Source organism: Ursus americanus, chromosome 8 (genome assembly GCF_024610735.1).
Source record: "Ursus americanus isolate L20-20 chromosome 8, mUrsAme1.1.p, whole genome shotgun sequence".
Taxonomy (NCBI): Eukaryota; Metazoa; Chordata; class Mammalia; order Carnivora; family Ursidae; genus Ursus; species Ursus americanus.
In genome coordinates, this window is record NC_142134.1 from 29321403 (window position 1) to 29334171 (window position 12769).

At 39.2% G+C, this 12769-nt stretch overlaps 1 protein-coding gene across 11 annotated transcripts in view; it reads right to left on the reverse strand.

The window, feature by feature from the left end:
• Window positions 1-12769, reverse strand: part of RUFY3 (RUN and FYVE domain containing 3) — a 75244-nt gene that overhangs the window by 42350 nt on the left and 20125 nt on the right. For 7 of the 11 annotated variants that reach the window (XR_015725449.1, XM_087864100.1, XM_087864098.1 and 4 more), the window contains exon 2: window positions 2500-2553. The exons of 3 other annotated variants lie outside the window; for them this stretch is intronic. Coding sequence is in view for 6 of the 8 variants with exons in the window: in XM_087864100.1 (XP_087720226.1) it covers window positions 2500-2553 (54 nt within the window). In the remaining 2 variants the exon portion in view is untranslated. Of the gene's footprint in view, window positions 1-2499; window positions 2554-10369; window positions 10731-12769 lie in introns of those variants that run through there. One more of the 11 variants, XM_045789189.2, reaches the window with a different exon arrangement.

The window sequence follows — 12769 nt, forward strand, 5'->3', positions numbered from 1 at the left end:
AGGTCTTCTGAAAAGATTTGAGCCTACATACATCATCTGCTTTCTCAGCGTCTGAACCCGGGATCCATCCCAGACCCTGAGGGGCTAAGTGTGTTATGTTTGGGCAACACTCCTTAACTCATATTTATTCTTGTTACAAGTACTCATTCATAAAAACTCAAGTTATGTAATAAGTTATATACAGTAAAACTAGCATTTCACATAACTGAAATGAGGCAAGAGAAATAGAAAATGATAACAAAAAAGGGATGAAATGACTCAAAAAAGTTAATGAGTAAAGCCATTTCCCTCCCCCCATTCTGATTTTTTAAAAAAGCTACATTCCAGAAAGATTTTTCTGTAAATAGATTCTTGACCAACATTATCATATACTATGTGACTGGTAATCTAGTAAGATCATCAAAATATTGAGACAGTTCACATCTTCTGGGTTTTTACGTGTTACACTGTAACAACTCGTCTTCTTTCCCTTTCTGATTTCACCTACAATAATCATTCACAAAAATTCCCACAAAAACAAAATGAAAATAGGAGCCTATCTCTCACAGGAGGCTTGATTCTTGAAGTAGTACTTTGTATTAAAGAAATGGAATTTTAGGGGCGCCTGGGTGGCACAGTGGTTAAGCGTCTGCCTTCGGCTCAGGGCGTCATCCTGGCGTTACGGGATTGAGCCCCACATCAGGCTCCTCCGCTGTGAGCCTGCTTCTTCCTCTCCCACTCCCCCTGCTTGTGTTCCCTCTCTCGCTGACTGTCTCTATCTCTGTCGAATAAATAAATAAAATCTTTAAAAAAAAAAATCTTACACTTGCATGGTGCCTGGTAAATAATAACATCAGCAACTAACATAATAGTAAATGCTACTTACTGAATGAATCAACACCCTCCTCTTTGTTTTCCTTTGTCTATGAACTGTCAGTCAACTATGTAATACTTTTTTTTTCATTGAATTATACATAACTAGTTACAATAAAGGCAGAATCAAAGATGGAATAAAGACACAGTTTGACTATAGGAAATGAGATGAGGGACACCTGGGTGGCTCAGTTGGTTAAGCAACTGCCTTCGGCTCAGGTCATGATCCTGGGGTCCCGGAATCGAGTCCCACATTGGGCTCCCCCTGCTCTGCAGGGAGCCTACTTCTCCCTCTCCCTCTGATTGCCACACCCCCTGCTTGTGTTCTCTCTGTCAAATAAATAAATAAAATCTTAAAAAAAAAAAAGGAAATGAGATGAAACTTAGAATAATTTACTCATTCACAGTAAAATGCTGAAGAAGAAACTACTGGGCATTGGTAGTCTTGTCTGGTGTGACCAAATGGACAGAGCACAGTACCAACCCCAGGTCTCACATGGACACTTAGAAGTTTAAGACATATAAGGATTTAACACTTCAACTAAGAGATAAACACACAAGAAGTAGAGAATAAGTAAAAAGCCTTAAGTTCCAAGTCCTAAGGACTTGAGCAAATGGAGAAATGGATGTGGGCCATAGCTGTCAAGGAGCATTTCCTTCAAGGTGCTCCCATGTGGACTGAGGGGTGGCTGGAGGTGGAGGTGGGGGTGCAGGGGGAGAGAGGAGGGCAGTAAATGCTCCAGGTGGAATACTGCAGGAGCCCGGCTAGAGAGGAGGCTGACGCACTCACGCACAGGCAATGAAAAGGCTGGTCTGCACGCAGGGTGGGGATGTGTGTGTGCTAGGAGAGTGTGTGCTGAAACTGGGGGACCCTTAGTGCCCAGGCAAAGTGGGAGAATGTAAAACGATCCAGTAAAGTGGAGCCAAACTTCAATTTTTCTATTTTTATTATAAAATGTGTAAATTACCTTGAGCTTTCTAAAGTTAGGTGCCGATTACAGAAGAAACAATTCCTGGTTTGGGGAACCTTCATAGATTGGAACATATGTGCTACTTTTTGAAAGTAATTCCACCAGAAAGAAATGTGCTATTACAGGACCAAGCTGAAAGTGCTGAATGTTATGGAAATCTACAAATCTGAACAACATTCCAGACTGGATACTTCAGATTCCTGGGATCTGCTTGTTTTTGACTACTGTGGAAGTAACAGGAATATATATTTTCACAAATGATAAAAAAAATTTACATCTTCCCAACAAATAAATGAAAAAAAAAAAACAGCCATAGAAAAATTTGATATATCTTGAAATGAAGTGCCCTTAAAACATGTTATCTAACAAATATCCTAAAGGAACAGCACAAACATATACTTATGACATTGTACTTGGAACCACAAGGAAAAAGATTTTAAATGCAAGATTCTGAAAACCCTAATCCTGTATGAATGAAGTACCTGTATGGAAAATCTGGCAAATAATTTTTACTACTCCAGTTATTGCCATGGGAAATAAAACCTAAAGCTGACAGTCTGGCTTATGGAAAACAATCAAAAGGTGGTTAGAAACTAAAAAAAGAAAGGAAAAGGAAAGAAAGAAAAAAGATAGAAAGAAAGGGAAAAAAGCTGAAAGATGTTGGTGTGGCACGCACCTTCTGTATCATCGCGCATTTGCTCCACCAAATCTGTCAAATCCTCCCAAGAGTCTTTGCAAACGGCAAAAAGAAAGGAAAAGAAAGATAAAATGTCATGCAAGCCAAGAAAGAAAAGTGCTATTAAAAACAAGGTTTAAAAAGGGGTAACTGAAAGGGAGACTTCCTAGAATGTTTTCAGCTTAACCCAGAGATTAACCGTGAAAAGGACTGGGAACATACCCAAGGAGGAATAGGACACTAAGCAGAGATATCACCTAAGACTGTTAAATCTGTTTCAAACCTAAAACAATTTCAAAGTTTCTAATAAAAGGAACAAAGATGCATATCTCATAAAAAAGTAACCAAGATTTTTTTTTTCCATTGAAAATCAAGACTAGGCTGTTTGTATTTTTAAGTGCACACAACATTGACTTCATGCAACATTTATTTTGACCACATCAGTGAAGCTGGAAAATATGTGGAATGCTTTGTAGACTCAGGCCAAATAACATGATACAAGCTAGTGACTTTTCTTAAAATTAACCAAAGAAAAATCTCAATACCTTTCCCAAAGCCCTCCACCCCCACAGTTCTTCCCTAAACCAAAAATAAAGAAGATGCTGCTTTAAAGAGACAAAATAAATCACTTATAATTCAATACAGATGTTTATTCAGTTAAAAGTATAGCACTCTCTCCTTTCACTATAAATTCCATGTTCTTGTACTCAGAATATTCCATGTGAGGCAAAACGACAGGAAAGAACTCGAAGATTACAAATATAATAGCTACTTCTGTGTCTTAAAGCTGTAAGATGACTATTTGGAAATAAATTTTGAGAACCTATAGAAATTTTTGAAAGTACACTAGCTTCATCCTTCAGTAATTCTGAAGCTATTTTACTGTACACAACTGCAACATTCATTGCAAACTCACAAAATCATGTGAATTTCATTATAAATATGCAGCAAATAAAGAGAAATTGTCAGAGGATGAAATGTAACAAAAATGAGAAAATGGGCAAAGAATACTTTGTCCACAATAAGCCTTCCTTCTTGAGAAATTTACCACAGAAACCACTAAAGGGTCTGAAGCAATAACTTGGAACCATCATCTTGGAAAAGAATTTATCATTCGTCCTGCTTTCTCACTGGTTTATTAAATTGTCACTGTAATTTAATTGGTTAATTTTTGGTTCTGATGTGGTATAGCGATTTTTCAAGCAGGCTATAAAAATGTGTAAAAATGATACAAATATAATAAAATTTAAATTTAAATTCAGAAAACAGGGAAGCAGATGAGGACCAAATAACGTGATATGTGATTAAAGTAGAACCTTTTTTGAAAGCTATGTATAGAATGTTGGTTAGGCCAGGCATGGGGACAGGGAATATAAAAAGAATGCAAGTATCAATAACTTTGTACACTTGTATTGTCTCCCAATTAAAAAGTCTAGAAATTAATAATTAGAAATTATTAGGAGTGGGGCACAGAAATCCAGGATTAAATCCCCAACTTGTGTCAACATCCCAAGCAAGTCAAGCTGGTTCTGAGAACAGACTCAGGAGCCAGATCCCTGGGCTGACATCCCAGCTCCACTCTTTTTTTTTCTTTTTTTTTTTTAAAGATTTTATTTATTTATTGGACAGAGAGAGACACAGCAAGAGAGGGAACACCAGCAGGGGGAGTGGGAGAGGGAGAAGCAGGCTTCCCCCTGAGCAGGGAGCCCAACGCAGGGCTCCATCCCAGGACCCCGGGATCACGCCCTGAGCCGAAGGCAGACACTTAAGGACTGAGCTACCCAGGCGCCCCCCGGTTCCACTCCCAACAGCCAAATGACCTTGTCCCCTACTTGTCTCTTTCTCCTCAGTTTCCTCGTTCTATAAAAAAGGGAAAAGAACAGTACCTATCTTACAGCACTGCTATGAGGATAAAAGAGTAATGGGCCCAAATCTTTCCTGTTGTTATTTTCTGGCCAAATATATTTTGCAATTCAGATTATTTTTTTAATTTTAGAAAGGTAAAATGGTGAATACGGAGGCCAAATAACATGCAGAACTAGCAGGATCTAGGGCAGTACTTTATAATCAAACACATTAATATTTCTGTGGAAGTAAATGAATACTCAAGTTAAATAGGATAAATAAAGACTATAAATAGCCTCAGATAAATTCAGGTCATGTTTTACCACCAAATGAGTTCAGGTAAATTTATGAAAAATGCTCTTGGTTTTCAGAGATGTTTTTGGATTCTGCCAATTGTGGATATGCATGTGTAAAGCACTAAGATAGTATTTCATACAGAAAAAGCACAGTATCAGTGTTAGTTACTACTATTTTATAGTAAATTAGGGTTAAAATACATTATATATATATTTTCATATATCGTCTTCAAATATAATTTCCTGACACTATGCTACAGATTTACATTACATAGCATTATAGATTTACAAGAACGTACTCTTCACCATCATATGAGTTTACTCTAAAGACTTGCTATGTTGACCTTGTGAAAGTCAGTAAGTGAAAATTCCTATTTTATCCTACATTTTCTTTACCTAGAAACTGTATTTGTCACCTAATAAAATAAAAGTCTACCCAATTACTAAAGCAAAATATAAAGGTCCTCTGAGACTTGTACACAGAACAGAAGGGCCCTGGAAAGTGAATTTCTAGGCAGGAAGGGGTGGTGAGTACAATGGGTCTCTCTGACTTTCACCTTGCCATGTCCCATCTACCGCAGTTTCCCAGTCTGTTCCAATCAGATGTATCTTCTGTTATGCTTTTAAAACAAATTTAAAGTTATGAGTGGCAGAGTGATGGAATCAATTAACCCCTCTCCCCTGAAAGATAAAAAAGGTGTGTTTTCTCCTTCTAAAGTTGTTCTCCACTGACTGTGGCATGCTCAGTGTTTTATTGCAATAAAGAATGGATACTGTGATGTTCTTTTATAATCTTCTCAAAGAAGGATTTATGAAATATTTTAAAAAATTATGCCCTCTGGAATATGTTCAAATTATTAAAACAACAACAATGGAAGTATCTAATACATGAATCGAAGATGGTAGTACCATGGACAATTCTTTTCTTTTGCCCAGAACATTTAATTTTTTTAGGGATAATACTTTGTTGCTTTTGAGCATGTTTTGCCTGATCTAAAAATCTATGTTAACTTTGTGTCATATAATACATATTCACAAATTTCAGAGAGCAATAATCTAAAGGTTTGCTAGTTGATACAGAAGAGAGGCCTGCATTAAAATTTTCCTATAGATAGTGCATAATTCAGAGCTGTACCAACAGAACTGTATCAGATGTGCACTGTAAATGTGAAATAGTAAAGGGAGCTTCCAGAGTTACTCTGGCTAAACCTCAGTTCCCATCCAAAACACTGACTGACAAGGAAAGGCGTTGCATAGCTTGGAAATGCCAAGTGAATTGTCACTGCGTGTGGTACCCTGTGTCTAGTAACTAAACATCAGGACCACCACTCCACTCTAGACACCTGGATTAAATGGTTATAAATGCTGCCGCTAACAGACTCATGAGATGCACATGAACGAAGACATTTTTTTTAAGTCAAAAGATAAGGGACAAGGCTGGAACTGTACAAGGGCCCCGAATTAGGAAGCATGGCTTATTGGAGGTTCAATTAACTATTTTCTTGGCTATCATTCTGTTTCAGGTCTAAGAATAGGTAAGCCAGCAGACTCATTAGGTAGTACTGTAAAATATTTGCTCAGTGGCGATGGCAGTGTGGTCTGGAGAAGGGGCTCTGGCTTTGACAGTGATACAGATTTGGGGTGGGGCCACTGTTTTCAGGAGGCCTTGGGCCCTGCGTAGTTCCTCTTTTTTCTCCGGATGAAGGAATTAGCTGAAGCTCCTTCTCTCTTAAGAAATGCTTGAATGAGCTCAAAGTACCTCTCCATTATTTAGGTGTTCAGGGCTGTGAGATCTCTCTTCTCCTTGATATATCCTTTTTTCAGGAGTGTCATTACTAGGACAACCAAGTTACAGTCAAGTTTAGAGAGAAATATAACCAAGTTACACTGTCTCCTTGAGGCTAGGTGGCTCTGATTTAAAAAGTGTATTACAGTTTCTTGAGGTAAGGTCTTCCTGAAGCCCCAACTACTGATTATAAATAACTCTTTAAAAGACTGTTGTGAAAATAAAAGCTGGCTAAATTAAAGTACTTAGCATACCTTAGGTACTCAGTGTCAACTTTACCTTTACAAGAAACCAACATGTGTCCTGTATTCTCATGTGGCTAACAAGCTGGATTCTTCTAAGTATAATTGCCATAATTAAAAAAGAAGAAGAGAGTAGGATTTAAAAAAAAAAAACAAAACTTAAATATTAAACATGGGGGAGAAAACAAGTCAACATAAGCAAACCAAATGACAAGTTTAACAGCTGAGGTGCTGTTAAACTAACTAATGATACAATTAGCTTGGTAATATAAATATTAGTATAGGAACTATCAAACTAATTTTTTAAAATGCTAAGAGGTTCTGTTCCAGTAAACCAGTAATTTAGGCCAAGATCTATCTTTTCCCCACAGTAGAGTAAAAACAAAAACATTGGCAAAGAAACACAAATGGTCCTGAAAAAAGTAACATTAAGTGACTGTGATCTTGTGCTTTATAATAAGAAATCTCTATTTGGTCTTCCTCCCCAGTCCCTGACACGGGGCTCCCGAAACCCGTGTGAATTCCTACGTGATTAGAGCACGAAGAGCATCTTTGTTCTAATGAGGCGACTCTGGCTGGGCTCATGGATGCTGGCTGGTCCTCAGAAAAACCAGGCCATGATTATGAGCTTGGAATTTTCAGTCCCACTTCCCACTTCTTTAGAGAGGGGAAAGGGGCTGGAAATGGAGTCTACTGATCATGCCTACGTGAGGAAACCTCACGAAATCCCAGTAGTATGGAGTTTGAAAGCTTTCCAGTTGGTGAACACATCTACATACCAGGAGAGGGACATGCCCCATATCCACCGGGAAGAGGCTCCTGCATTTGGGACCCTCCCAGACCTCTCCCTATGTATCTCTTCATCTGGCTGTTCACCTGCATCCTTTTATCATATCCTTTAATAAGTAAAAGGCAAACTTATATGTTCCCTGAGTTCTGTGAACCGTTCTAGCAAATCAATGAATCTAAGGAGAAAGAGGTTAGTTATGGGAGCCTCTGATTTGTCGTCAAGTTAGACAAAAGTTGTGGGTAACCTGGGGATCTACTACTTGTGATCAGTGTCTGGAGTGGGGGGCGGTTTTGTGGGATTGAGCCCTTAACCTGTGGGATCTGATACTGTCTCCAGGTACATAGAGTCAGAACTGTGTTAAACTGCAGGACACCTAGCTGGTGTCACAGAATTGCTGGACGGTAGAATCCCTCCCCCCCAACACACACACACACACACACACATTTGGTGACCAGAAGTATTAGAGGTAAAGTGAAAGCAGAAAAACCTAAGAGCAGTACAGGCTTTCTTAGTGTAGTTGTCAACACTTGAGCCATTTAATACTTAGCCTGTGTGCTGAGCAAAGGATTTTTACTAAGGGAGTTAGTACAGTTTGCACAGAAGTCACAAACAGAAAAAGCCCATAGACACCGCCCTTGAGGAGAACTAAGTAACTGTGACAGAAGGTAAAAAGGGACCGGTATCGGAGAGAGAAGAGAAGATAAAATAGATTCTTAAGTCAGGTGAGCAGCTACGAGACACTGGAAGGCTGGGGCGGGGGGGGGGGCATGGGCTGAAGGGGACGGAGGGGATGAGGAAAAGGGGGCCTCCCCACATCAGAAGACCCTTTGCCTGAACGGCAAGGAATAATCATGAGGTGTCTGATACCTCAACGGGGAAGCCTGCTGCCCACAGGACTAGACGTTATGGAATTCTCAGATGACACGTAGTACACATCCTGTGTTACGGCTCTAGGAGAAAGAAAAGAGGAATCCCAGCAGCCTCTCACCCAGAAAACAAACTCCAGCAATCACAGAAAACCATGACAGTTCTCATTGTACTTCTAACAGTAAAACTCATTCTCTTCTGCTTCGCATGTTGTCATTAGCTTAAAGAAAGAAAAACATAAAATACAACCATGCAGTTTATAGCTGCTGAATCAACTGTCCTAACAAACCAAAAACGGTTTCCTTTGGAAAGTTCAGATTTTAGTACTGCGAGAAACCACAACCAGCTGTGGTAGCGAAAGGCGAATACAAGTTGCAAAGAAGTAGCCAGTATGAAAGTTCATGGTACCATGCTGTTAAAAATGTTTGTAATGTTTATGGCAGCTTGGAAATGTGTCTAAAAAATGAAAATATCTTACGATTTGACTCAGAAACTCTACATCTAAAAAGGAAAATTGGTAAAGTATTCAAATTATACACGCAATGATGTACCCAAACTGTCAGTGGTGGCCAAATTTAGAGACAACCTAAAAGTTGTAACAAGGAAGTCAAAGAAATTATGGCATATCCAAAAAACGGAAGACATTAAATGAACTGATAAAGATTTCTGTTTACTGATGTGGAAAGATACTGCAGAGGAGAAAAGGCAGGTCACACAACACAGGAATGGTACGATTTTACATGTAAAAATCTGTCTGAGCTTGTAAGTGAACTCTGTATTAATAAAAAAGAGAACCCGATTATTAAATCTTATCTGTGGTTATCAATAGGCGCTAGAACTTCAGGTGAATTCCACTATTTTGTGTTTTATACTCTTCTGTATTCTGTAACTCTTACCGTGTGAATATATCATTTATATAACTAGAAAAATAAAGTTGTTTTCATAAAATACATTTACACATAATAATATATACATTTTCTTAAAAAAACCTCCATTATTTTCAGCACACTGACATATACAGTTTATTTGGGAATATTTAATTATAATGAAAAATAAATAATTACTTAGGGGTCATTTGTCAACAAGTCTATTTCTCTGTCCCTCCACACATGTGCTTCAAAGCTCAACAAAATCTTTGCTTGTTCTCCAGCAAAGTTCAAATATGAAAAATTGTAAGAACAATTTTTTCATATTTACTGCCCTGTATTCAAAAGCACTTTAGGGGTGCCTGGATGGCTCAGTCAGTTAAGTGCCTGCCCTCGGCTCAGGTCATGATTTCAGAGTCCTGGGATCAAGCCCTACCTCGGGCTCCCTGCTCACGGGGGTGTCTGCTGCTCCCTCTCCCTCTCCCCTGCCTTCCTGCTCTCTATCTTGCTCTCTGTACACAGGGGGGAAAATGTACTTCACAGCAGTCATAGTGGATTGGTGGGGGGGTTGGAGGAGCCATAATGGAAAACTGCCTCATACTTTTCTACTACCCCCAAAAAGAGGGAACTGCCGAAAAATACAGCACAACTGAAGAGCAGAGAATACTGTGGGTACTCTCAAATGACAGCACTTGCCCTTCCCAGCAAGGTCTCACAGGTACCCAAGTCTGGGAATCCAACAACTTGAATTCCAATCTGAGCTCCATCACTGAGTAGTTGTCAAATACGGTACAGATTTCATCTGGAAAATGTTAAAAACGTCAGTGACTAGGTTATGAGAAATGACCTTCTGGAACTGGAAGCTGATAACCCAAAGAAGAGTTAAAGTAAACTCCATTAAGAAAGGCACAAATTAAAGGTTAAAGAAAAAGCTCTGTTCTAAGGAAGGTCCAGAAAGGTTCACCAATAGGGAGGAAAGACAGTAAGTCACTGTGCTTAAGGACAGTGCACCGAAGCAGACACCAGGGCAGGGGCATTAAGGAATTGGGAAGGCACTGGAACAGGAAGGAGAACTCTGATTTTACGGAGAGCACGTTACAGTCAGTTCAGAGGCATCATGGAGCTCTGCTGATACTTCTCTCCCAGATAAGAGTATATAAAAGCTGGGCAAAACTTACCTTGAAAGGGTGACTAGCCCAAGCTATTCCACGGCAGGGCAACAAGAAGGGATGAACTTTGTCCAAAGAACTTTGCCCAGTAGGCTTCTAAGATGGAATTGAAAGCTACCACCTCTACACGTTGAAAAGTTCACAAAGACTGCCTTGTGCACACGTGATCACAACTTGGAGAACATGACAATGCAGATCTGAGGCGATCCGGGCTGGGGGCAGCTAGTGTTCCCGTAATCTCACCAAGGGCAGATTACAAAAGGAGGTGTGCCATGTCAAAAGCAAAGAACACTAACAGGATTCTGTGAAAACTAGAATCCTAACAATTCAGGTTTTCTTTTCTGAACACTTGTGAAAGAAAGAAATCAAATGCTATACCGAAAGCACGAGTCTAGACACCCTTGCACTGCAGGCAGCTTTCAGACAGCTTTGCAAACAAACCGTGCCAGTAAATAAACATGGGCCTATGACATGGGAACACTCACATGGTCTGTTAGACATATGAAAAAATTATGCTGACGAGAGAATCCAAAGCAGTAGCTCTGTTTTTAGGCAATTGCTCTTTTTCACGGATATGTGAAACTGTCATGGAAAGAGTACTTAATAAATACGAGTCAGATGGATGACTGCACACCTATAGTTTACAAAAAGTTTTCCACTTTTAAAAAAATAGCATTTTTTCCTGATTGTAGTATTATATCCTCTTGTAGAATATTTGTGGAAGACATAAAGAAGCATAAAGAATACCATAATAATCACCTGTCATTCCCCTATCCAGAGGGAATAACTTTTTACATTTTGGGTACATTTTGTTTTACTTACGGTGAATGTGTACCCCTTTCTTTAACACAAATTGTGACCACAGTGTATGTAGTTTGGGAGAGAGCTTTTTAAAAATCATATTCTAAACAATACCCTGCCCCACTGAATATTCTACGACACCATTTTTAGTGCCTGTTGCATAGAATTTATTGAGCCCAATTTCCTGTTTACTTGAGTTGCTTTTTAAGGTTTTGCTACTATCAATCAAAAAACTGTGCCTTGCATCAATATCTCTGATTATTTCCCCAAAGATGGATGTCTGGTATAATCACTGGAACTTAATTTTTTGAGGCTCTTGATTCACAGTGACAAAGCGATTTCCAACAAAGTAGCATCAATGCATAAATCTACCAGTAGAGCCCATGCCCCAGTCTTCCTGTACTCTCATCAGCACTGAATATTATTCATGGATATATTAGAAAACAAAAATAACAAATTATTATGTTACACTAAACTTCAATTTTCTAGGTAAGATACAGTGAGTCTGGAATAGGAAATAACTGGCTAAAAAATTAAATTAAAAAAACTCAAAAAACATAAATTGTGTGTAATGGAGGGAAGGTATTTCAATAATCTTTTCTTCCACCACTGATTATTTGCTGGGATTGGGAGGTATTACGGAGTTCACCCAAAGTGTGTGGGGTAGCTACCATAAACAGTACACGGTACTCTGAGGCCTTCGGGAGGATGCAAAGAAAAGTTTTGCCTCAAAGAACTTTCTACATAATTTCATAAATGAGGAATCACACAGATTAAAATTAATCATTGGAGAATGGTTCCAAGCGCATTCAATCAAGTGGCACAGACAGTGTCCCAACGATTCAGCAGATGCCGGGTGCTGCGCATGCTAGAGAAGGCCTTGGGGAAGAAGGAGGTCAAGGGGCCTTCCGTGCCTGGATTCGATGTCAGCACGCAGAATCTCAAGAAGGAAGAGTGTAACAGCAAGAATAATCAGGGTCCTGGTGAAGTGAGAATCAACCGGCTGGCTGAAATCGTTAAGTACTGAACGGGAGTTTGAAAAAACACATCAGGTAAGTAAAATTACAAGAAGGGCATGGAAATACTTGGCCTTTCAAGACTAAGGATTCAGTGTAGTGACTATTTCAAACAATCCATAATCACGAACGTGTCTCTTACCACAAGCATCTGTTCACATCATTTTGTACATCTACTCGAGAAACATTTTAAATTTAGCACGTAAAGGTGCTCGCTGCACACACGTAACTGACCAGCCCGGTCAGCTTCAGCAATGTACCATTTCTGCTGTTTGGTAGTGTCCGTACAATCATGGAAATATTTTCCTGTACTTCATAAAAATGAGTGGAAAGAAGAAAATTAAAACAAGTGGATAAAAGCTAAGATCTCCAATTTAATTGATGGCAATCATCAAGCATATCCCAAATGACATGCTTTGGCCTCACTGACGTTCATTGGACTTAAGCTGGCCAATGCTGGGATCAACTGTGTACAAAACTGCTGGAAATATGTCACCAGAGAAGATGCCCTTTGTTACATGCAGGTGTGTCGTTGGACTTACATTCATCGAGTTTTGGTATTGGAGTGCCCCAAGGAGGCTGAACGGTGGCT